Consider the following 25,742-nt stretch of genomic DNA (forward strand, 5'->3'; position numbering starts at 1 on the left):
CAAGCCAGGGTGTGAAAATGTTGTGGCCATCCACTGACAATACACAACAGATTTGAACTCAACCACGTATTATTCTGGACACCAGTAGAAACCAAGTTTTTCAGAGATGTGGGCACATGAATGTGTGTAAAACAGAGAAATCCCACATGAGCTCCATCTTTTTCAGCTGCACCAATTGAAACTGGAATAATTCTCAGCTCTTTTGTTGTTTACCTCGAGCAATCTTGCACAGCACCTTTGAAATAACTGTGATTACCATGACAACTCCATAGGATTGTTCATGACCTTCCTTTGTGGAAGCCCTTGCAGGACAGAAAATTCCCTTCACCCCACACAACCTCCCGCAGTGAGAGCCTGGAAAAGCAGGGAGGTGCCTACAGAAGGTGTGGACAGAAGAAAAGCCACAGCAGGGATTGAGGAGCAGGAATGTCCCCACAGCAGAGGTGACATCCCAGACAGCAGCACTGGAAGGATGCACAGGTAAAGCTGATTTGGCTCCCTCTTTCCCTATTTCTTCTCCTCCCATATGTTCTATCCACAGCTGCAGGGACTTTTACCCTAAGACAACCTGCAGCAGCAAAATAACTGAATGTATATACAATGTCCACAGTAATTAACAAAAGGTACCCATTTTCCTGAAATGCCCAAGTCAAAAGAACTCCAGAGCTTTTCTCTCACATCCCACCTGAGAGGCACCAAAGTGGAGCACAGCACCTTGGCTGGCTGGTGGTTTGGAAATGCCCTGAACTGAGCTACAGAATGAGCAGAGCAGCAAACAAAACCTCTCCAGGCAAAGCTCTGCCTGCATTCGCTGGAGTCTTGCTCGGTTTCCAGGGGAAAAAGGCAGCAAATGTCCTCAAACTCCACACTGCCACCTTCCCTCCCTCAGAAGAGCTGGGAGGGTTTTGCCTGCTCACTTCCACCTGCTTGGTTATTAACCTGCTGCTTTATTCACTACAAAAGGAATGGATTAATTACACACCTCTGCTGCTCTTTTTATTTTCAACACTCTCGAGGTAAAACCATGTCAGTAGATCCCCATCGCTGCTCCCAGCTGAGATCTGGGGCTGAATTCTGCTGTTTTGGGATAAACTCTCCACAAGTCCCTGACCTGGGGTGGCAGTGAGGGGTGGCTGTCTCCTCTCCCAGGTGACAAGGACCAGAGGAATGCCTGGGGAGGCTCAGATCACATTTTGGGGAAAATTTCTTCATGAAAGGGTCATCAAGGATTCAGTGATCTTACCCTGCATGCTGAACTCATCTGACCCAAACCCACATTCCCTAAATGCGAACCAGAGCAGTGGGAATCCATCAGGGCTCTGGAATTCCACTGCCCCACTCCCTGAACAGCGAATTCACCTCACCCTCAAAGCCCCATGGAAGCTTTTAAAGCTCTGAAATCAGGAATCTGCACTCCTGCCACAGCTGCACTGCTCCCTGCAAGGAGCCAGGATTTTTGGAATTACAATATAGGATATACACACAACTTTTAAACGCTTTTTTTTCTTAGTTAGTTCAAATTGCATTTTGTATTTCCTTAAAAAAAGGTGTTTCAGCTCTCAGCACTCTTCCTCTGGCAAAGGTGGTGCAATAATGAAATTAGCAGATGCAAATTACCAGAGATAACAAGGCACCCTGTTAGAACAACAACAGACAAAAACATCTTATTGGGGTGAGAAAGAGAGCTATAAATAGGCAGTTTAATCCATTTATAACCACAAAGCATCCTGAGGTACCTCAGCTGATGTGGTGGCATTTGAGGAGTTTTTTTCAAGGGAGGATGTGCCTCATGAGTGACTTCCCTGAGGTTCATTAACTTGTTTTGGAAAATTCCTAAGTCATATTTGGCTGCACTTCATGTTAGATGGAACATTTAAAATTAATTAAACCCTGCCATATGGTTTATAGGTATTTTAAATGTGTTAAAGACATGAGTGATACATTTTATAGGTAATTAGAATGACATCAAAAAAGGGTGTTAAAATATATCAATTATGGTTACAAGCAAGTGCTGTTGCACTTTCTGGCTGAGGCTTCATCTACTTTGATGCAATTTCCAAAAGAAAAAATACAAAAGAAACCCCAAGTGCTGACAAAGCCTAAGATCAAACAAAGGAAAAAGCAGGATCAGGGAATAAACCTGAAAATGTCTATTGTTTAATTAAAACAAATCACTTTTAGAGTGCTCTGAACTACCTGCAAGCCTAGCTTGCCTAAAATAATTAAACAGAAAGGTTATTAAAACCCAGATATAATCAGGAATATTTTTTTTTGTGGAATTAAAAACAAAAAACAAACAATACACCAAAAAAAAAATCAATTTGAGACAAATATTCTAGTGGAAATAAGACCTTTACTGGTAAATCAGAAAAGGAGCAATGCTCCACTTTCTCCAATCAGAAAATAGTAAATGCAGCTCAGAGCCTATGAAAATCCTAAACCCCAAAATAGCTCTGCCCCTCCTGCTGAAACACGAGACAAACCACAGCTTTTAATTTACTTAGAATTATTCAATATTCACACGTGGTGCTGGCACACTGCCAGGGAGAGACCCACACCTGTGACACACAAAAATAACAATCCAGCCTTTGGCATCCTCTGCATCTACAGGTGTTTTTTGCAAAACCTTTTGCTTAAAGCCAGCAATTTTCCATGGAAATTCCGTTTTCCACAACCTGTGCCCTTCTGATGCCCTGGCAAATGGCACAAAACCTTCAGCCCTTTAAAAGGGACCATGGGGAGAGGGATGGTCCTAAATCCACCTCAATTCCAGCTGGAGATGGATGTAGGACCTGCTTGGTCATCAGATCAAAGCATCATTGACAAACTCATCTCTCATTAATTCCTGAGCAAAACTGGGGGGGGAAATGATGTTTGGGGAAATTCTTTTTCTCTACAGCCAAATAAAACCCCCTTAACTCACACCCACACCCTGACACTGAGATCAACAGATGGGGAGAAGGATTAAACAACTTCAGGACTCTGGGGTTCCCACTTTGAGAGAAATGATACCTCTTTATATGCTTACTTAAAAATGACACCTCTTTATATATTGGTATTTAGAGAGAGAAGACAGAATGTGCCTTAGGATCCACTGGAACTCGGTGTCATTAATGTAGCTGTTAATGACTGCAGACCTGCTCACATTCCCAAGGCAATGCTTTATTACTGAACTCTCAGACATCATCAAACTCAGGAATCACTGCCTGTTCCATTTGTCAGATTATTCAGCAAAAGAAAAAAAATAATAAAAAATTCAACTATTTTATTGATAACCCTTATTGATATGGTAATAAACACAAACACATTCCAGTTTGTAACACTTCAGTGCAAAGGAACAGTGAAAACTGAGCTAAAAGTGTCTTTTTTATGTATCAATCAAATCCCAACTAAATTAAAGCAGATTAATTAATCCTATGCAAGTACTGGTAAGTAAATGCATTACTTTTCACATCGTAGCATTTCAAACTGTAACACAAAATGAATAAAAGTATTTAATTCAAACTGCAGCAAAGCTAAAGCCATTAACTGATACTTCTGAGTATCATGCAATTTTTTATCAGGGATCATTTATTTCTTTCCTCCTGTAATTTGCCATCACTTGGCCACAATGAAAGCTGCTAAAACTGGAGTTTTCCTAATGGAATTGCAGTGGAAAGTCTTTTAGTGAAGTTTCTGCAGCATCTTCTCATATTTTTCTGGTCTTGGTAAATTTAGAAACATCTAGGAATAAAGGTGAGTTTGCTTAAAGGTGAAATGCTGCTCTGCATTTTCACAAAATCCTGTTTTTTAACCCTGTTCCAGTCAGGTATCTGAGCCAGGAGCTCAGGACCCACTGCAGCCCACAGGCAGTGACTGTCAAGCACAAACTGAAAATTAAGTCATGAACATACATAAAACATTAAGGATATCTTGGAAGGGGTTATGTCTGGGTCGCAGCTATTTTAGTATTTATTCTGGTTTTGGTGAGTTAAACCAGCACCAGGAGCATTTAACTCTGGTTAAACATCTAATCCTCCTTTTCTGGAGGACAAGAAGACAGCAAAAATTCATCCATTTGGAGGTGGAGGTGTCTCAGGCACCCGACAAATTTAATTCCCATCTTCTGTCTTTCCTTCTGCACGTTATCATATGCTTTCACTTCTCTCTGCACTCCATTGCTCTTTAATATTTAGCTCTCTGTATTAAAGATATTCTAGGAAAAAAAAAAAAGAATCACATACTTCGCAAAATTAACAAGAAACAAGATTGCTTTCTTCAATGCTGAGCGATTTCTCAGCCCAGAGCTCATGAATCCATTTTGAATTATATTTTCTCCCCTCCACAAGACACACTGTATTCAGCTCATTTAATTAAAATTTACTGACTCATTATCCAAATCTTCTACATACAAAAAAAGCAGCACCATTTAAAAATAAATTAAGAATACGAGCAACAGCACCATCAAAATGAAACTCTCTCAGGCTTTACTAAAGCATTATGGTCAGCACCTCATTGAAACCCAAGTTCTCTGATGACAAGAAATTCAAGTATTTGTGCTTTATTATTCAAATAGGAGTTTTCTTAAGACATATCAATTCTACCCATGCTGATGGAAATTAAAATTCAGCTCCTTTTGCCTCCCCACCTCTCCCAGGTGTTGTCCACGCTGGACCTCCCTTGTGGGAGAAACTCGTTCCTCCTACTTGCTGCAATTAAAAGAGAGGAAACCCTCCCCACCAGACTTCTCCACTGGAAAGGGAGTTAATGGCTGAAAAATGTTCTGCTAATTTGAAACCCTTCCCTGAATTGCAGGAATTGTAGAACTGTATGAAATCCACGGATCGCAATTATTCACAGCAGACAGTAATGAACTCCGGGGTGCTCCGCAAAGAACCACGCTCTGCTCCTCTCTGAAGGCAAGTTTACTTCATTTAGATTAATTCAGGATTACTGCCTTGTTATTCTGCTTCCTCTGGAAGCCATTTACAGTGTGTTGTCAGAAACAGACACTCTGGGTCATAGTTTGGAATTACCTGCACTTGGCAGAAGTAACAGCTGTAATTTATGTTCATAAACCTAAGCAGGCAGCAACATACTCAATTCAGGTTTGGGAATTGAGTGTTGATTTCTTCAGCCTGGTACTATCATCCCAAATGAAACTTCTACCATTCTACTTTTGATGGAAATGGAACGAGGACAAAAGCAAGGAATTTACAATTTAGGAATTTTCCTGAATGGACAAAATCAGGCGCTGCGCATTTTTTGCACGCGCCTTACGAAAGCAGTCACAAAACCGACTGAGATCCATCAAAAGGCAACGAGTTTCACATGAATTTTAGAGGTCACAGCTTAATTTAATACATTAATATTGTTCAATTAAAGGCTATAAGCACTCAATAACCGAGCAGCGCTGTTTTGAAAGGGATTTTTGCTCGCCTGCTTGCAGGCAGGCAGGCAGCCAGTGAGGCTGTGCCACCACGTCCAGCTCTCCAACAACAGATGCCCCAACTCCTGCCAAATTGTCACATTTGACAACACTTAACACCAGAACAGATGAAAACTCTTGTGGCCCCTGTGAACAAAGAGGCAGGGCAAAGATGACAGTGCCCAAAGCTTCTGGGTACAAGAAGACAGCCCCAGCCTAATTAAAGATGGAACAAATAAAGGTCTCCACTGCAGTCTCTCCAGGTTTTATCTATCTGGGAACAAATCCTGTGTTTAGAAATTGCAAAAGAAAAGGACAACTTGGTGTTCTACAGGAACAGGACCACAAGAATTTTGTCTAATTTAGAAGCAGTTTCCTGATGCCAGGCTAAGTTTTGTACAAATCAACACCCAGCCCTAGAGGAGCAGGGACACATCCCTCAAATCACACTGCCATGGCAATCCTCCCTCAAAACCCTCAAAATGTTTGCTTTCCTCAGTCTTGTGTCTGGCCTTGTGGACACTTTCTGTCCATGAATTATCCTGCCAAGCACAGTGTGACACCAGAGTGTTCCAAGAGGAGCATGCACAGGCAGCCTGTCCCCACTGCTCCCAGCAAACACTGGGAGCTTCCAGGGCTGTTGCTGGGGCTGCAGCCTGTGTGTGACTCAATAAAGCTGACCTGGGGGCAGAGTGAACTCCCAAAAAGCAGTTCTGGCTCCTGTGAGTGTGCACAGCCTGTCCTGAGCCCTGAAGAGCTGCAGCTGCAATGCCCAGAGTGCCACACTGGCTGTACCTGTGCAAAATCAGACCTGGAACTCCCCACCACACCCCTGCTCCAAGGAGCTGCTTTGCTGCCCCAGTTCACTCCCTGAAAATCCCAGTCTGTGGAAACACTGAAACGTGGAACAGAAAGGCTGGGAAGGCAGCAATGCCCAGTGTGGGAGAGATGCAAACCAAAGGCTGCTCCGGAGCAGAGGTACAGCCCTGCCCCATAAAAATGGCTTTTTACACAATTTAACCAGCACATGTGTGCAGTTTCAGCTTATGACTAATTCAATAATGCTTTAACAGGTATTGCTGGAAAAAAACCCAACATTTACATGTTGTTGTAAATCAATAGCTGGGGGCATGGGTGAATCACAAACTCTCCCCTGGGAATTCCAATCCCAAAACACATCCATTATCACATAAACAGTGATGACATCTGTTATCCCTCGTAGCACCATGGCTGCTTGAAAAGAACCTGAAGTGCATTTTCCTTTTCTTTTTGTGTTTCATCTGCTATTCTTGACCTCCCAATTAACTTTTCTTTCTTTTCTCAGCTATGTCATCCCCATGGCTGTAACACACCTCAATTGCCCCTTTGCCAACATTTTCAGAGCATTTTGCTGAAGCCTTTTAGTACTTTTGTACAGGCTCTGCATTCCCAGTTTTCTATCATTACCTGCTTCTCTCTAAATCAGGCCCAACTCTACATTAAGCTGAAAACAAAATCTGACCCTTGACCTTAGAGAAAGCACCACAATTGCACTCTCAGTGCTCTCATACCATCACAACTAAAAAAAAAATACAACAAGCAAAACACCCCAGGCCAGCCAGACTTCAGAGAGACTTTACAAGTGTTTGGATTTACAGCTGACACTACTGCATAACCACACACAAAAGCTTCTTGTAAGATTAAAACAAATAAACCAATGTAATGTGATACCTTTCATTTTCGTGTAGCTGCTCACCTCCCTTCTTCCAGGAACATTTGGCCTTAGGGAAAGCTTTGGGTTTGCACTCAAAATCAACTGTGCTGCCTATCTGAACCTGGATCAGTTTCTTCATCGGACTCTTGGAAAAATCTGGAGCAGAAGCTAAAACAGAAGGGGTGGTAGTAGTGAAATAAAGCACCTTCAGTGATATTAATGATACTATTTAGCACTTACACCAGCACTTCTCAGATTCCAAACATAGTTAACACCATTAATCAGGTCACACAGATCTTCTATTTGGCAATTAGGTGTTTTCTCCTCCTTTTTTGTACCTCATCCTGCTACCAAAGGTCTCAGCTGTGCAGGTGAGCACCCAACAAGGCCAGCACAGAGGATCACAGTGACCAAAGCTCAAAGAACCCAGTGAGCACTCAGCACCTGCCCCGCTGGATGCTCTGCTGAAGGGAGCACATTTCTCTGATCAATCTAACCAGCACCACACCAGGAGCCTCACCGAACCTCAGGGAACTGGAAGGTTCCCAGTTTCACGTGCCAGATGACAGGAAATGAGAGTGTAGCTCATTCTGAGTGAAATTTTCATGAATTACGTTTCGAAAAGGCTCGTGGCCTCTCCCTATAGTAACACTGAACTTTGAAAGGAAATTCAGTGTTTGAGGAGAGCAAGGAGCATGTGCTAATCACCACCACAAAGGAAATAAATAACCTGTGTCCCCAGAACACAGCAGTGTTACAGGAGGGAAAAGTGCACAAGTGTGAGTGTGTCAGTCCCAAGCCGTGTTCCCTCCAACAAACAGCTGCCACTGCTACAGCCCCAGCACAGGCTGGGTGGATGCTGAGTGTCACTCCCTGTCCCTGGCTCCACAAGGGCTCCACACAGAGGATTTTAACCCCATGGTGTCCCTGAGCCCCACACAGAGGTGAGAGCAGCTGATGGAGCCAGCACCACCTCCACGCCACACCAGAGCTTTTAATCCTCTGGCCCAAACCCAACCCCCCATCCCTGCTCTCTCCCTCGTGAATAATTTATCCTGTTCTGTCTTAAATGAATGATTGGCCTGGAAATCCTCTGGCAGCAGATGACTCAACTCCTCAGCTCTGCAGATAAAGACATCAGGTTGACAAAAATGTTTTATTTCAGTGGCAGCAGCTGAGTGAGTTAAATCCAAGGGGGTGTGGAGAGGGATAATGAGGTTTGTGTTCTAGTGAAAAAAGGAACATCTTACCTACAACCCTGAGCTCTGCACTCGAAGAGATGACACCATGTTTATTTTCAGCTATGCACTGGTATCTGCCAGAATCTGTCAGATTTAGATTTGATATTGTAAGTGCACCATTTTCAATTTGGATCCTTCCCTGAATATTAAGAAAAATATCTTTATTGATGATATATTTCCTGTGAAAAATTCAAAATAAGTAAGGAACAGAAATAGGACAGCATAAGTACAATGAATTGGGTAAAAGCAAAAGCATCATCTTGAAAACAGTTCCAAAAGAAATGATCTGACTGCATCATGGTACAGCAATGGTGATCAGCTATTCATGGAGATCAATTCAATGCATAAAGTAATTCTTAGAACTTGCCCTGTTGCACTGAGGTCTGTCAATCTCAAATGCCCTTTTATTTCTCCAGAAATACGGACAGAACCCTACCAGCCCCCTCAGACAGAGCAGAGTATCCAATGTGTGCAGATGGCACTGGCATTTCACACTATTTCACACGTGCCACTTGCTAATGAGCTCGCTGTAGCACTGCAGAAAATATTCCAGCAGCCTCAACACCAAAGGCACAGAGTGAGGTGCCTTGGAGCCAGCACAGCTACTCGAGTGTCTGGGTCTTCTCACCCTGCTCATTCTTGGAAAGCTCAATTACAGCAGGAAGTGACTAATCTGAGTGGCACAACTGGTGAGAACAGGAACCGACTGAGAAAGACAAAATAAAGGAGCATCAGCTTTGGGGAACAACCTTTGGGGAAAACCAGAGACACAGTAATGGACAAAACCCAAACTACCTGGCCAAAAGTATTTTCTAGGGGCTGTGTTTTTGATCTGGACCTGGCCCAAGTACAGGGGGACCCCAGGACAGCTCAGCTCCTGTCCCTGCTGAGCGTGAGAGGCTCAGACAGAAAACAGTCCCAAAGAGGAAAAAGCCTGAGTATCTCCATGTCTTATCTCCTCTGCAGCATCCCAAGCTGCTGCTCTCAGAAAAGGTTTGTTCATGGAGAAGGGGAGAGCTGAGTGGAACAAACCCAAGAGATGTTTGTGAAGGAGACCCAGCACGAGGGATTACTGCAGTCAAGGAGCAGAAGACACCTGATCACTGCACACAGAGAACTCCTCTGGTGTCTCCTCAGTGCTGGGTCTCAAAGAGCTCCCTCACTGTTTCCAGAGGAAGTCACACTTGTGCCCTGACATCAGCCAAAAGGCTGGACAGCAACACTCCAAACTGGAGAAATGAGGAGAATGAACGATTCCAAGGTATTTTTGTACTTCCTGAGGTAAAAAAAGCCCATTACCTCAGTGCCTCTGTATGACACAGCGACAATGCTCTTAAATCACCCAGAGGAGATTTTGTGCTCCCTCATTTAACCTGTCCACAAAACACCAGCATTCCTTTTAGCCAGCACGATGTGAGAAATGCTTTCCAGTGCTCTGCTCATTTTTCAGAGCCCTCCAGTGAATTCACCTGGATGTCCCTTTCTTCCCCAAAAGCTGGTGCTGAGCACGAGGCACTGGCCAAGGGCAAAATGGCTTCTTGGAGAAACAATCAGGCAATATTCCTGACAAGCTGAATGGGGCTGTTTTCCAATGCAGTAGGGAGATTTCAAATCAATAAATAAGGAATATCAGATTCTGATATTTCTCACCTTTTACTTTCTAAGTTCAACCTCCTTTCTCTGTCACCAAATGCACTAATTTAAATTAATTTGCTCTGACAACTGCATTAAAGCAACTATCTATGTTATGTTGATGTTTGTATTCCACTCTTTGCAACAAGTGGTAAACCCATGAATCTTCAAGAGTTTTGTCAAGAAGTTGGAAAATATTTTCTTACTACCTTTAATGAAATTCCAGCTGCAAATATAGTAAAATAATTCAAGCTCTCCATCCCTTATTTATAGTTATTTATAACATTATTAAACTTCCTTCTCCAGTCATTTCTAACATGTTTTTTTTCTGTGGCTCTGTTGTTTTTAAATCTGCTTTTAGCTGTAATATTTTTGTACAGCATAGTTTGTCTTTGCAGCTTCTGAGGCCTCATCAGGGTGCTCTCAAAAAACACAAACCCAGTATCAAAGATTTCTCTTGACTAATACCAGGAACTTTTGGATTCTCCAATTTGCATTGTGTTAATTTTACACAGCACCACTTTTCCCAAACAGAAAGTTACCTCTATTGCCAGCTGCTCTCCGTTCCTCAGCCACCTGTAGGATGGTTTGGGCTTCCCACTTGCTCTGCAGTCCCAGTATAAAGTGTCCTCCACAGCAACTTCCACATCCTTTATGGTCTGGATCCAGTGAGGCTTTGCTGCAGATAAAATACACAGTGAAGACCCTCACAAGTTATTGCTCCAGGTCAGAATCAAAGGGTTAATGGGCACAGAACTCATCAGTTTTCTGCAGAGACTGATCTGTACCAACAGAGCTTCCCACTGGTCCTGCTTCAGCCCCCTGATGAAACAAGTAACTCATCATTCTTCTTAAACATTTTCATTATGAGCACTAAACCAGAAGAAAATTGAGAGTACAGATCACTAAAGCTGGACTAGTGAAACCAATATTAAAATCACTAATGATTCAACAACATCATTTTGCAATCGAGGCAAATGTAAGAGAAAGACATTAATGGCGAGACTGAAATTAAGTAAGTGATGTGGCTAAATCATCAAATTAATGCTGAAGAGAATCCTTTAAGTCCTAAAAAAAATAATGGTATGTCAGCCTTAGTGCTAAATACCATTTGAATTGTTTTCTAATGCAAGGCAGCACTTAACTGGATGAGAACATGGATATATGAGATTGTTTTTGAAAGTAGAAGCCTTGGCACAGAATTTGGGTAATGCAAACCAGTAGAATAAAGTCCATAAAAATCACTATTTTTTAAGCCAAAATTTGATGCAATAATATCATACATCCTTCTGAATTACCCTAAATACAGTTAAAACTGTAAAGGTATTTAAAACATCTGCTACAGCTTTCACAGGAAGGAGAAAGCTCACTTGGCAAATAAACATCAATGCATGAAAAACAACAGTAATTTATTTTTATTCCTTTAGTGCTATTTCACATATCAGTTCAACACTGTTTTATAGGTAATTTGTGAATTTTCTTTTAATTTATTTATAGTAAGTTTATAATCTCAGCCTATGCTTTTTTTTCCAAGAAAGGATAAATCCTGGACACTGCCTATGGAAAAAACAGATGAAAGAGCAGGATGGAACTTGGCTGCAAACTCTTAGCCATGGGCAAAGAATTTTCCAGAGTAAATTTGCTTAAGTCAGTAATTCAGGAAAATCTCGTAACACTCTCATATGAAAACAACCAGGAGAAAACAAGTCCCTGGTGATGTAGGAAAACCTTATTTAATACAGGAGTTTGGGAAGCACAGATTAATTCCCACTACAGTGGGGTTCACACTTATTTCATTTTAAAAGATTCCTTGTTTCCTAGCATGGAAATTTCCTCTCAATCCCAGGTTCTGCAATGCAGTGAAAAAACACCTCAACATGACTAGGTACAGCACCAGGTTTTTATGATAATGATTATTGATCTACTTATGATTTATGTACCCATATTTAGGGTTAACTTCTTACAGAAGAACTTCCTAAAATGTATTCACTGAGGTTTTAACTACTAATAAATACTGGAATTCAACCAAAATTTGCTGACAGTGAAACCCTCTGAATATTACTTTTTTTTTTCACATCCCCATGAAGATTAACACCTGCCACTAATCAGGGGATAATTTATTTTTTACACTCTCTTCATCAAGGTCAGCTGCAAAAGACAGGATGACCTGATTTTTGTGTCACATGGATGTGCAATTTCACTGGAATTAACTGGGGTTAAATCTTCAAAGTTCAGGTCACAACACTGGAACTCAAGACAGCCATTGCTCCATCTCACATGTGTTGAGGGAATGAAAGCTCAGGGCTCCATGTGACGAGCACTTTACACACCTCAATATTTATGCAACATTCAGCAGTGCTTGAATTACTGGTGGATCCATACATGTGGAATATTTAACATCTGCTGCCTATCTCCACTTGAAAGTATGTTAAATATAATCTGTTTTCAAGTCTAAAGATCTTGGATTCGATTCTACCAATAAAAGAAAAATCACTGTCTGTCTAATCTTGTTTTAGGACTCTGTGTCAGGCAGTCTCCACAGGAAGATTTCCCAAGTCCCCACACAATACAATAAAGCAGAAATTCACAGAACAGCTTCCCAAGGCACAGGACGAGAGATTCCTGGTGCTTGTCCATCCACAAGAGTGCTGATGGAGACTTCAGTGATCTCCTGCAGGAAGGCTCCTTTTCTCTTCTGATTACTGATGGAGGAGCTGAGCAGGAAGAAAAGCACCACTTTCAATCTGTCTTTGGAAGAGAACAATTCGACCAACCAGCTCCAAATGGAAAAGGCAGCTCAACAGGGGCAATTCCAGCTGGGAATACTCTGACTTCTGGCCAGGATGAAGGTGCTTCATGTGCAGAAGGAAGTCAGCTATCAGCTACTGCTCTGACACCCTCTCAAAACACCAGCAGGACTTGCCAAGCCCAGCACTGCCCCTTTCTGTTGAGCTGAGGACACCTGAAGGACTCTGAATAAACAGCTTTATTCCTCTCAAGATTTAGTCACTGCCAGGAAAACTTTGCTGCCCAAAATATCTGATTCTACCATCACTGCCACATCTGTGTTCCTGAAGGAAGACTGTAGTAAAATCTCATTTTCTCCTGGAACTACTGCACAGTTGTTGTGAAACCTGGATCTTCCTGAGGAGAGAGGAAGGAGTCACTTCTTCCTAAAGCAAGGACTAGGCAAGCAGGCAGCACATCCTTGCTGAGATTTAAAAAAAAAAAACAGACATTGTCCTGTAAGCTGAGAGGTTGGAAGTTAATTTTAAAGGAGTTCACAGTGCAGGGTTTGAGACTGTGACAGGAATCCGTGTTTTGGGAAAAAAAGAATTCTTCGGAACGTGCTGTGCAATCTTCATGAAAGATTCATCTGGAGCTCCCCCAGGACAAAATGCTTGCAGGTAAGTGATTTTCTAAAGCAGGTTAGCCATCAGCTCCGTGGCCAGTCACTTGGAAAAGCACCAGCCTGGATTTTGCTTCAGTTGTTTTAGCCTAAAGTATTCCTTGCAGTGCTGATGGTCCCAGAGGCAAGGAGAGAACAAGTGTGGGACTTCAGAAGCAGCAGTGAGAGGCCTCTCTTGTCTGTGGTGCTCAGGATGACCCTTCTCCCCCAGCCTGCAGGAAACAACTCATTACACCCCAGGCCTCCCCTGTGGGCCAGAAGGGAAGGAAGAACCCTTTTTTTCACATTTTACAGAATCCTTTGTGACGTTCCTGGGGCTGGTGTGAAGGGAGCCCAACTGCAGTGATGCTCCTGGAAGCAATGGCTGAAGAAAGTGACACTTTTCAGAGGCTGAGCTGGGATTTGTGAATTATTTGTGGACTAACCGCTCACAATGCAACAAAACACGCGTTTTTTATGGATGATTTGCTTCAGAGTGAGAGAATCCAACAAAAATCTGTTTTTAATTCTACAAGCCAGGGGAACAGAGCGGAGGGGAGGCAGAACTTCAGGGCCATGACTTTTCCAGGGAGTTCTGTGCTCTGCTGGGAGCCAAAGCCTCTGGGAAGCTCTTCCAGAACAGGGATTCACACAAGATGTTGCCTTCTTACACTTGCACTTCTGCTCTGACATTTCCACTAGGAAAGCTGGGCTGGAAATCACTGAAACACCTTTGGGGAGGCTCAGCAGATGGGCAAGAAATCAGAGGAGAAAGAACTTCTCAGAGCACGAGAGGAAGCAGCTGTGAAGCACACGGGGGGAAAAGCCACCCCAGAAGTGTAACCTGTCTCAAAGTCAGCCACTGATACTCACACTGATGCCTGCAGCAGGGATGAACCCTTATTTCATCTCAAAACTCCACGGGACTTCAAGCACGAGTCACTTTTGTTCTGCTCCAACAGCTGGGCCTAGACAAGCAGCTGACACTTCTCTGAAAATTCCATTTTTTTTACTCCCATTCAAAAATAAGAGTGCCCTCAAGCAACAGGTAATTCCAAATCACTGCAAAAAGCTTCAGTGTGTAAGAGAGGACAAACTGTTTGTCTGGGCAGCAGGAAAATTCTATTTTTAGACAATATTAACAATTCAACTCTAGGCTGATCAAACTCAGCAACTCATTGATGTCATTTACTCATTTGTAGCTTTGTTGTCGAAGTTTTGAAGACATCTCCAAGCACAAGACAGAGTCAGGCTATCAGATAAAACATTTAAACAGAGGTATTCTTCCACCTACACAAATAACACAGCTTCAGTTCAATTCTACCAGTAGATTATTAAAAAATAAATACAAAATATACCAGTGTTTTTTAACACACTAAAAAAAGGATGTAGATTCTACTTATTCCTGGGGGATTTTGTCTTTGTTATCACAGCAGAGCAAAAGGAGAACAGCTGCAGAATTTCTTTCTCCCTGTCAAACATTTTATCTTGGTACTGCCAAGCAAGACTTCTACATATCAGCATGGGCTAATTAAGAATATATTTTCTTCAATTATACCTTAAATTAATTGCTTTACATATCTTTACCATGCTTCATGTTTAATTGCATCCTAAAACACAAAAATGTAATTGTTTCATCTCCTCTCATTTTTCTCTGCCACGAAAACATCTCCGTGGATTCTTTTTTTTTCCTGTTATCTCTTCATGGGAAGCTAAAAGTGATGACAAATGAACATGCTAATAAAGGGAAAGCAAATTATTTATATATTCAGGTTCTACATTCAATCACAGTTGGATAATCTTGTCCTATTTTTAGCACAATCTGAACTCCCCTGAGTAGAAAAACTGGCATTTAACAAATGTTAGAACTGTAAAAAGGACAAAAAATTGAACATTTGATGTCAGGCTTTTCTTGATAAAATCCTTCAGGAGCAAAAAGGAAGATTAATAGTCTGTGAGTATTGTAATGGACCCAGAATATCTGGTTCAGAATACTGATTTTAATTATCAACACCAACTATGGGTTGAGAGCTATATTTAAAACACACCATAATTTTAATAAAACAGACTCATTTCATTTATTTCAGGACCAGAGTTACAGAGGTGACAGATTTATAGGAATTCTTGAGAAAGTGACCATGGACAGGAGCAAAGTTGAGCCTGTCCTCAAGGGCTTTGTGGCTTCAAAGCTGTAATTCATTATTGGATGAAAAAGTAAGGCTTTTAACCAAGTTATTTATGCACAGGACAACCTGATTTCCAGATTTGAAACTTTCCAGTTTCAGCTCACGAAACAAACCACAACAGGAGTGTTTCATTTCATAGCAGAGCAATGAGTATTTCAAGCTTTTGTTCAGGACCAGCTTTATGTTATATTTACAAAGAATCCTTCAAGTTTGCAAAAAGAGAAAAACCTATTTTTCAGGAATGATTTTTATCAATATTTTTTTTCCTTCTAAAGATTTCTTTTTCACATTATTTCGCTATGACATCTTGCAAAATGTTAACCCAATCCTTCTCACACTGGTTTTTTTTTTTGGGTCAGGCAGAATCATGCTTTCTTCTGCCAAGAGGAAAATGAATGTCACTACTGAAATAAAAAGACATTTGTACTTGTGTAATGTTTATATTTTTCTATGTTTGATAAGCAGACACGCCTTCAACTTCCACCAGTGAAGTGTTTTAACAGCAGCCACCATTCCCTAAAAACACCAGATTTGTGGATTTTTGACAGCACTGGTACTTTCTGGCAGATGGATGTTTTTTTACTCCGTGTCTTCAGTTTATTGCATTAATTTCCCCCAAATCCTCATCTGCTTTTAGAAAAACTTCCTTAAATATTGATCTTTTATTGGAAGACTGAGTGGGATTAGATTTCTTCACCAGACAGATTTCTGGGCTTTGGCACCAGATGAGGTGGCAATCCATCAGAAGATATTATCTTCACTTATAAAACTTTGAACTATCAAATAGAGTTAAATGCTCTTATCCTGAATCTGGGCTTGTTGGCATTCTAACTGCAACAACAAAGCAAGTACCAAAATAAGAAAGATTACTTAAATCTATTTAATTCTGCAGAATGGGTTCCATGAAGCAGAACAAATGAAATGAAACAGTTGGAGTGCCATTACTGCCATTACAGCTCTCATTATTCTTTGTAAGATAAACATCCATATCAGGGATGACTCTTAACACGGGCAGCCAGTCCTGCTGGAATATGAGCTCCATCTGAGGGCTCAAATCCCTGTCTAGATCTGCAATGAAAGCATTCACACCGATTCAATTGTCACAGAACTGCAGCTGGGTTGCTTTTGCTCATTAGCAACATCCTTTATTTCAGCTCTGTGGACTTTTAATGAGCAGAGCAGAACTTGGGCAGCAGGGCAGGTACCCCAGGAATGGCCACTGTTGAGGACTGATGAACAAATCTATTTTATATTGAATATTTGTAATTTATTCTGATGTACCTCACGACTGCCATAGCAATGTTGAGCCAAAATGATGCACGAACCACAACTCTGGAACTTTCAAGCAGCAAATATGGTCACTTAATAGAACCCAATGCACAGTGCCAAGGCTGGAATGGCAGAGGACACTGGCAGGTGAAGCAGCTTGGATTTACTGCCCTTTGTTAATCACAGGATTTCCCAAAAAGTCATAATTACAATCAGTGCATGGAAATTTTGTGTTGCTTCAAGTCCCCTGTCCAAGCTGACCTTGAACATTTCCAACAATGGGGCATTCATCCAGTGTCAAAATTAACTTGCAAGTTGGCAAGGAGAGAAATCTCTTTTCCTTCTTCCTTATAAAATCTATTGTGCCTGAAACTAAAATCTTCATGGACTAAAATCTTTGTGTTCTACCAAGCAGCAGCTCCCCATGGAGAGGCAGTGAAGAACTTGCTCCCAATTGCAGAGGAGCTGTGCTCTGTGCCTTCATCCAACTAAAAACCCATCTCTCTGCTCAAATACTCCTCCATGAGGGAAACATTCCAAGGCAGAATCAGAACCACTGTTTAAATTGCCACTGAAGTAAAGAAAATTATATTTGCTGAGATCTGGCTTTAACAAAAATTGTCAATTACCACTTTGTTGCAAATCACTCTCGCTTTACACCACCACCAATGTGCTTTGCTGGTACTCATTTCACTCTATAGCCCTAAATGCACAAGAGACTGCCTTTTTTCCAGCTATAAAATTTCATATTATTTCATTTCCTATACTGGATTATATCCTCCCATTTATTTACTCATTTTAAAATAAAATTGGCTGTTTTGAAAGCACAGGATTGAGAATATCCATCAGTAATCTCTTCACAAAGCAGGACAAAATTTGTACTTCCCATAAACAGGAGGCCTAAATGATGCCCCAAATAAATCCAATTGACTTAAAATTGAAGGTTTCACCAATGGACCAAGTAGAAATGTTTTAAAAAAGAAGTCTTTCCATCCCAGAAAAAAAACAAGCACAAGCACACTCTGCTTTAGTCTCAGCAATCCTTGTGAGTTTTTAAGCCATTTCTTAGAGATCTTAGCAAGAAACTGCTGCAGAAGTTCTCATTTTCTGAGAGCACTTAAAATGCCGTGGATTTTTAAGCCCAAATGCCTGATGGAGCTGCAGAAACTGGGAATTTCAGAGAACCCCAGAGCAGTTTGTGTTTCATGAGACAAGAAAGGTGGGAGGGAGGCAGAACAGAGGTTCCCTACCATAGTAAGTGAGACGTCCTCTTGCAATGTTTTTGCCTCTGGAGTTTTCGGTAATGCATTCATAGAGCCCTGCGTCCTCCTGCTGGAAATTAGGGATTTCAATCATGCCATTGGATTTCCTCAGCTTTATTTTACTTGGAAATGGCAGCCCGTCAGTTCTTCTCCAGTTAATCTGAGGCACAGGGCTAAAGAGAGAGTAATGAGATTTTAAACAGTTTTGCTTAAAGTCCTTGATTGTCATAATGAGATACTTAAAGCGAACTAAATTCAGCAGTGACTTACAGGCTGTGTTAAAAGCAGTAACCACACTGTACATGACAGATGGTCAGACACTCTGGCACCTGATTTGCATTCACTGCTGATTCCTACGCTGCATTTGTGGCACCAAATTTGTCAGGAGTAACTCTGTGAATGCCCAATAATTGCAAAATTTCCTGTAAATCAGCACTGGCCTCCCCTGGGGACGAGTGAGGTTTACCAGATCCAAGAAGGAAGGATCCAGGCAAATCTTTTGGAATTGCCATCCTCCAGCTGCCTTTCATTCTGCGATTTGCAAACCTCCCCTCACTGGGGAGCCAAGGCAATAGCGTGTGATCAAGTCATCAATCTGATATGGGCACCCAAGAAATTCCTGCAAACAAACCCCACACTGGTAAATAAATACATTTACAGCAACACAAATGCATTCTCAGATCATCTGTGAAAGAGAAAAGGTATCAGCTGCGAGTGAAGCATCATTCAGAGAAGAAATGCATTCCAATCTTTATTTTGGCTGTAAAGAAAGAACAATATTATGAAAGCACCAAGGACATTTAAGAGGAAAATTCAGACAACACTCTCACAGACTTCAGCACCCTTTCCTTGCACAGAGAAAAGAGACTTAGTTCAAAGGTCATATGCAAAACCACACTGAATCTGCTCAGGTTAATTTGAGCTGAAACACAAATTCCCGTGTGGCCAACACACACATCTTAATCCTAAACAAAATCAAAATACAAGATCCAAGAGTCTTTGCCCTCTTATTTCAAGGCAGGAGCTGTGATGACGAAGATCAGGTGCTGGGAAAACACCAGAACAACTGCCAGAACCCCAGAGCTCTTGTGCAGGTGAACCCTGAGGTGCTCCACTTTTCAGTGAAGATGAAAACTTACTTTCCTAGAGCAAAGCACTCCAGCTTCACAGTGGAGCCTTTGGCTGCTGCGAGCGTCTCAGGGAACTGAACTTCTATTTTGGGCTCATATTCTCCCATCACACCTGGGGGAGACAATTGAGAAGGTCAAACTTTGAAGGTAATTTTTGAAGGCAACTCAAAATCAAGCTTATTTCTCTCACACTCCGCTTATAAAGGGACACACAATGAAATCAGGGGCAGAGCGAGGACGCAACAGAGTTAATCTTTGTAGAAAGCAGCCAATGTTTGTGTGGCAGCGGCCTCAGGGATGACAAAGAGTTCCACTGTCCCACCCCAAACCCCTTGTGAAGGGCAGCTCAGCAGTTCTGATTGGGTTTGAGTCCCTGGGGGGGTTCTCCCTTGGTGTGCTTCTACTGGTCCCTGACCCCGAACTCCACCCTCAAAGGTGGAAACCCTTAAGAGTTCTGTCCCTCAAAAACCCCTGCTGTGCCTCTGTTTGGGCTCTCTGTTCTGGACCTGAGTTTGTTCCAATGCTGAATAAATGGTTTCATGAACTGGGAGCCCAGCTCGTTGGTGTTTGATGCTGGTCCCCAGAATCCTGCGGCTTCCCTGGACGAGATCCTGAGGTTGCTGACCGCAACATGTTTGGACATCAGGTGAGGATTTATGGCTGGAGAGGCAGAACCTCTGGGTGATGATCCCTGGTGATTCCATACCGTCTGTGCGCAGCACCAGGGGCGTGGGGGAGCCCAGCACGGGGCTGCTGCTGGCCGTGCTGGTCACCACACAGCTGTAGTTGCCCACGTCTGACGGCTCCACCTTGGCGATGTACAGGTGTCCTGTCTCCTGCGACACGAAGCGCCGGCTGTCCTCCTGCACAAACGAGGGGTACTCGTTGAAGATCCAGGCAAATGACAAGTCTGGGCGAGGAAAAAACAAAAGCAAAGGTGTTTGATAGGGTTTATCCACCTTTTTTCCCCTTCCAAAGATCCATTTATTACTATATTGGACAGCATTGCATTGAGGCCTTAAGTTTTAGCTTTCATATTTTTCCCCAGCTGTGTAGTTTTGAGTTTCATGTTCAGTGTCAGTGAGCTCTCTTCACAGAACAGGCAGACAAAACAATTCCTTTCTTAGCTTGGTACCCAGGACAAGAACAAAAGCAGAAACAAGGGTGGGCTGAAGAGAGAAAACAAGAAGGATGGCACTTCATAACCTGAAGCTGTAATTGGACAATTAACCCTGATACACAGATGGACCAAAGCTGATAAAAATGTGAGACCTCGTGACCAGTCATGCATTTTGTGACCATTTTTGGGTCCATCCTGGGGGCAGCCCTGGCCAGGCTCTTGTGCTACCCAAGGTGTGTCCTTTAATGCCTTTCAGTAAATCCCTGCTTTATCCTGAGCTCTGTCCAGCCTCTGTTCCAGGCCAGCCTTCTCCAGGTTCTGGTGACCATGAAGGGACAGAAGGCATCACGTTATTTAAAATACTTTACTATGTAACAAACAGAGCCAAAGACTGAGAAAACCAGATTTAAAAAAGTACCAGAAACTAGAAAACCCCCCACTTCTTTCACCAAATCCCCATCTCCTCCAGCAGAAGAAAAAAGGCAAAAGAAATCCAGTGGTTAGGGAGTTTTGTTTAAATTTCCCCCTTTTTTATTTTAATTTAATATGCATGGAAAGAGGAGCAGACAGCAAAAACGAGAGCAAACGTTGCTAAAATGGAAAGATTATTCATTCAGTAGCTACTGAACTCCTCAGCCAGAAGCTTAGCCAGTAGAAACAGGACAGGAGCATCCACATGCTAAGAATGTCAGAACAAGCCTGAATTCCCAGTAGGGTTCATCACACAGCAAAACTATTTTTTCATACAAAAAACCATAAAAACTTCATTAAAAACATTTCTGTATGACGTGGCAAAGTAGCCCTCGCTACCATTCATTATGATTATTTGAAAGGAAAAGAAAAAACAAACCCCACACCTCAAAAGATAAACTAAAGAGATCTGGCAAAAAATTTGTTTTGTTTTCTGAGCATCACTCCGAGTCTTCTGTGCCCAATTTTAATTGGCAAAAGCCTCTTCCTGTGTGAGGCCACGTGTCTGTCTCATTCATTTCCTACAGGATCAAAGGAAAATAAATTTTTAATGGTGTTCTAGGCAAGGAATAATTTTTCACCCACGTGCCACTTACACAAAGATTACAGCTTCTGGAAGTGCTAATTAGCAATGATTACAGCTTGATTGGCCTCTCTTTGTGTCTGCAGCATCAGCACTGCCCCCACGAAATGGAGATCAGCCCTCCCTGCACAGGTTTCATTTGAGGGCGCACAAATTTGGGTGCATCATGAAATGCAAAGGTGACACATCCTGAGTCCTCAACACCTCTCCAGGCTGCCAGAGCCAACAGCACAATTTAACACAAGGTAAGACTGTACAGGTGAAAAAAAAACACTCAGTAAATGAAATGAAGATATTTATGGGCTGTCTAACGCCAAAAAGGCATCAAATGAAACGGCTGGTCATTAAACTGCATTTAATTTTGTTCTATCAATATTTAAGCCTCTTCCACTGTGATAATTTTGCAGCAGCAGCAAGTGCCAACCAGTAACATGCCCAGGAGTTAAACTTCTGTCATATTTAGGAATATTTAATGTCAAACACATAACAGTAAGGAGGAAGAGACCTTCAGGATCATCACCCCTGTGGACCTGCAGCATCTCCTCAGGGGCAACAATGGCCTTCAGCACAACTCCTTCCTCCAGAAATCCAGAGGTGCCACTTTTCATGGAAAGGCAGCCAGGATTTGTCAGGAAACGATGGGGGAATTAGGGCAGTGGGAAGCATGGAATTATTTCAAAAAAAGAAAAAAAGAGAGCACACCTGAGGAGTTTGAAGGGGACTAGGTGGTCTTGGGGAGCAAGGAATGGGTGGTCTTCCTAAATGGTGTGAAAAACGAGGTTCACATATTTTTTTATAGAATTTAAAAGTTTAATAAAAAGACAATTAGGAGATAAAAATGAAGTATACAGATACAGCCGGGTGTCTCTGCTTTCAGCCAAGAGAGCGCACCTCACTGACAAAGGATTGTCCCTTAAAAACAGAACCCTACCACATATCCATAAATTCTCACACATATTCAGACATTCTTCTTAGGATCTTTGGTGTTCTTCTGTTTAGTTTTCTCTTGCCCCCTTCCCAAGAGATCAATGCTCTTGGTGCCATTGAGATTTACATTCCCTGATACCAGAAATGCAATAAATTCCTCCCCCAGAGCTCTGGTCACTGCTGTCTTCATCTGGATAAGAGAGTTTACAAATGCAGGGGGTCCCTAGTTATCTTTTTAGTCTTTGGGTTATACAAACAAAAGCAGTTTTTATTTTAATACTATGCCATAGCCCAACATATATGTATTATACCACTATTTCTAAGTTTCATCAATAACAGAAATAAAGAAAAATATATTAATACAACAAAATTTTCCAATCTTATACACATAACATTCATTTTAATATTTGCGAAAAGCCAACAATATAAAATGCATCTATAACAATGGGAAAGGCAAAAAACAGAGAAGAACTTGTTCTACAGAAGAGCTGGGTGGAGACAGTGATCACTGCCCTGAGGGGGGGCTGCACACCAAGTTAGGGACCAAAAAAACCCATTTTCAGCTCTACACCAAGCTCAGCCACCCCCAAGTGGTGACACCAGGCTTTACTGGCTCTGGTATTTATTGAACCCACTTGTGTTTCCTTGCTCAAAAATGTTATTTCATGCTTAAAAAAAAAAAAAAAAAAAAGGAGGAAATAAAAAGAAAAAAAAAAGATGTCCAGAGCAGTGTGAGGGGGTGGAGAGATCTGGAGATGCAGCAGGAAGAGGAGCAGCTTCATTTCATTCCTGTGATATTGGGTTAAGGCAAGAGTAAACCCACTGAAATCACTCACTGACTATGGCAGCCATGCAAAGTGGATTCCAGTTTAACTGGATCCCCCAAACTTTGATAAAACACTCCTGGAAACCTAATTCCCCATTCAACACATATTTTAATTGACTCTCTTAAAAAAGTCTGTGGTATTTCCATACCCGTGCCCACCCCCCCCCTTTATATTTATTTATTGCCCTTCACAAAATTGTATTCTTATTTTCAGAAAAAAATAAAAGTAAATAAATAACAAATAAAAAAAAAATCATATTAAACAACTTGTGGTGTGATTTATTATGTTTACACCATTTGCCTGTTGCTGATCTTAGGGCACCTCCAGGGACCCAAACTCACTCCCTTTCTGTCAATTACAAGTTTTCAGTTGATTTTCTGTTATAAATGGAAGTAATATGTCTCTCCTGGGCTTCCTCTGAGTTCTAAGCCTTTGCTTTCCAATGCATTTTTTTCCTTATTTGGTGACCATACATGGATAAGGTATTGGAAATTACAGTTATTACTCAATTTTTATTTGTTTACTACATCTTGGTTGGCGGCTTCTCTTTATTTTGCATTATTTGATTATTATTTACTGTGCAGTCTCCAACACACTCAGCATGTTCACACTGTTCCTTTTGTGCACCTAAGTGCTCAATTAAAAAATGCTTATAAAATTACCTGTCATTTTTAAACCTGAATTCTTTATGAAATTCAACAATTAAATCACCATGGCCTTTGAGGTTTACCAGGGTCATTTCCTGCTATTTACGAACCCCAAAAAAATCCCCAAATTACTGTTGCTAAAGGAACATAATGGGGTAAAATCCACACATTTATTGGTTTTTAACTGTGTTCAAGGTCAAGCCTTAAGTTTATGCACATCCTTTTGAAAATATGGCTTTAAATTATGTTTAAAGAATTTTGAAAATATAGAATTTAAAGAAATTACACGTTTCTTCTAAGTGAGACTGAAACATTTCACTGGAAGATCATTTACAGAACCATAGTGATTTTACTTCCTGCAAACAGAATTTAAATGACAACAGCAGTGGTGGAAATCCCAAACCATAATTAAATTCAGGAAGTCGGAAAAGCAGAAGTTTAGGGGAAAAAAAAAAGGCACACAGACCTATGATCAAAAGGAGAAGGACAATTCATAAATTCATTTTATCCACTATTTGCATAAATAATGTCAGCTCTTGCTGATTGGGATACTGGAATGTGAGTGCTCCCAGGGGTATAATCTGTTTTATTTTATGTAAATAACTTCAAACTCCTCCTTAATACTTTTCTTACTTGGGCCAATTTTCCTGCACTCAGTTCCTCACCTTGAGCACCCCCATCCTCCCCTGGGCAAGCCCCCACCACCAGCTGCTCCTGGTGATCCCTGTGCCATTAAATCAAGAACATCTCCCTCATTTCTTCTGGCAAACATTAAAGGTTGCCTTCCAAATAAAAATCTTCTGCTCTGGAGGCGTGGGACAAGGTGTTTATGTGCTCCCATAACATATGTGTAAACTGGAGCTTAAAATGTCACGAGGTGCCACTGTCAGAAATGGCAGCATTTTGGCAGTGAAAAACCAGTTTTGAATACTATTAGATATAAACTGTACACAATTTCAAGGGTTTAGGGTTGTATTCTTGCACACATTCAATGCCCAGAAATTTAAAACTATCCTAGGTATGTCCAGCTGGGAAAAACAACCCAAACCAACGCTCAGGCTGCATTTTCAAGGGGGATCCTGGGCTGCTGGCATTCAAGAAGTTCTATCACTGATAATGAAAAAGTCTTTAGCTGCAGTCACACTTCAGAGAATCAACTGGGTTGGCCTTTTTGTTCACATTCTGTATACAAAAATAATGGTAATTACAAAACCTCTCTAGCAGGGCTTGAATTGTGGCCTCCAGGAGTGACGAGAGACAGGGGGATCTGCTTAAAATAGGGGCAGTGTTTTCCCAGCCACTGAAATTTCACCTGAACTCTGAAGAACTCCTCTTCTGGCCGAATTTTTGTTTATACAAAATGTAAACTGTGCGATGGGAATGCAAGTCCAGCTACAAAAAGTGAAGAATGTATCCCCAGAAATTAATTTTACTCCAGAGGATAATGGCAACACTCTGATTTGAAAATAATGTACAACATTAATTGTTTTGGCATAGAAGGTGAATTATTTTATAGCTAAAATATACCAGATCAATTTTCAGCCTGCTGTGCAGGTAATCAGGCATGCAACCTCTGTGTATGGAACAGCCCAGAACAATGAGAGAAGTGAGACACACAAGATCTTGCAATTCCAATCTACTCATTTAATGAGAATATTGAAATGTTTCAGCTCAAGTTTCAAGGTTCCTACTTCAGGCTAAAACCTGATTTTCACTTTTAAATGAAAAAGGGTAAGAGTCCACTTTTTTTTTTTTTCGATTTTGGAATGAGCTTTAGTTTGATATAAAAACAGATGTAATTCTTCAAAAATACTAAACTGTTCTTTTCTCTGCTGTCCCCCAGCCTAGAGCACAGCCACAGCCCTGGCCAAGAGGTACCTGCACACAGGGAATGATCTGAAAATTCATCTGAACGGATGAATGAGCTGTGCTCAGCTGCCACAGGGATGTCAAACAGCC

The 25,742-nt window shown here is 41.5% G+C and overlaps 1 protein-coding gene across 2 annotated transcripts in view; it reads right to left on the bottom strand.

Moving 5' to 3' along the window:
• CNTN3 (contactin 3) overlaps positions 1–25,742 on the bottom strand; it is a 92,994-nt gene that overhangs the window by 14,935 nt on the left and 52,317 nt on the right. For both annotated transcript variants that reach the window (XM_014251529.2, XM_088061748.1), the window contains exons 4-9: positions 19,915–20,118; positions 19,218–19,320; positions 18,067–18,251; positions 10,516–10,652; positions 8,351–8,480; positions 7,118–7,268 (exon numbers count right to left, since the gene is read on the bottom strand). In XM_014251529.2, coding sequence (XP_014107004.1) covers positions 7,118–7,268; positions 8,351–8,480; positions 10,516–10,652; positions 18,067–18,251; positions 19,218–19,320; positions 19,915–20,118 — 910 coding nt within the window. The remainder of the gene's footprint in view (positions 1–7,117; positions 7,269–8,350; positions 8,481–10,515; positions 10,653–18,066; positions 18,252–19,217; positions 19,321–19,914; positions 20,119–25,742) is intronic.

Source organism: Pseudopodoces humilis, chromosome 13 (assembly GCF_049639895.1).
Source record: "Pseudopodoces humilis isolate 2021_Gansu_Grassland_sample_001 chromosome 13, ASM4963989v1, whole genome shotgun sequence".
In the NCBI taxonomy this organism is placed as follows: Eukaryota; Metazoa; Chordata; class Aves; order Passeriformes; family Paridae; genus Pseudopodoces; species Pseudopodoces humilis.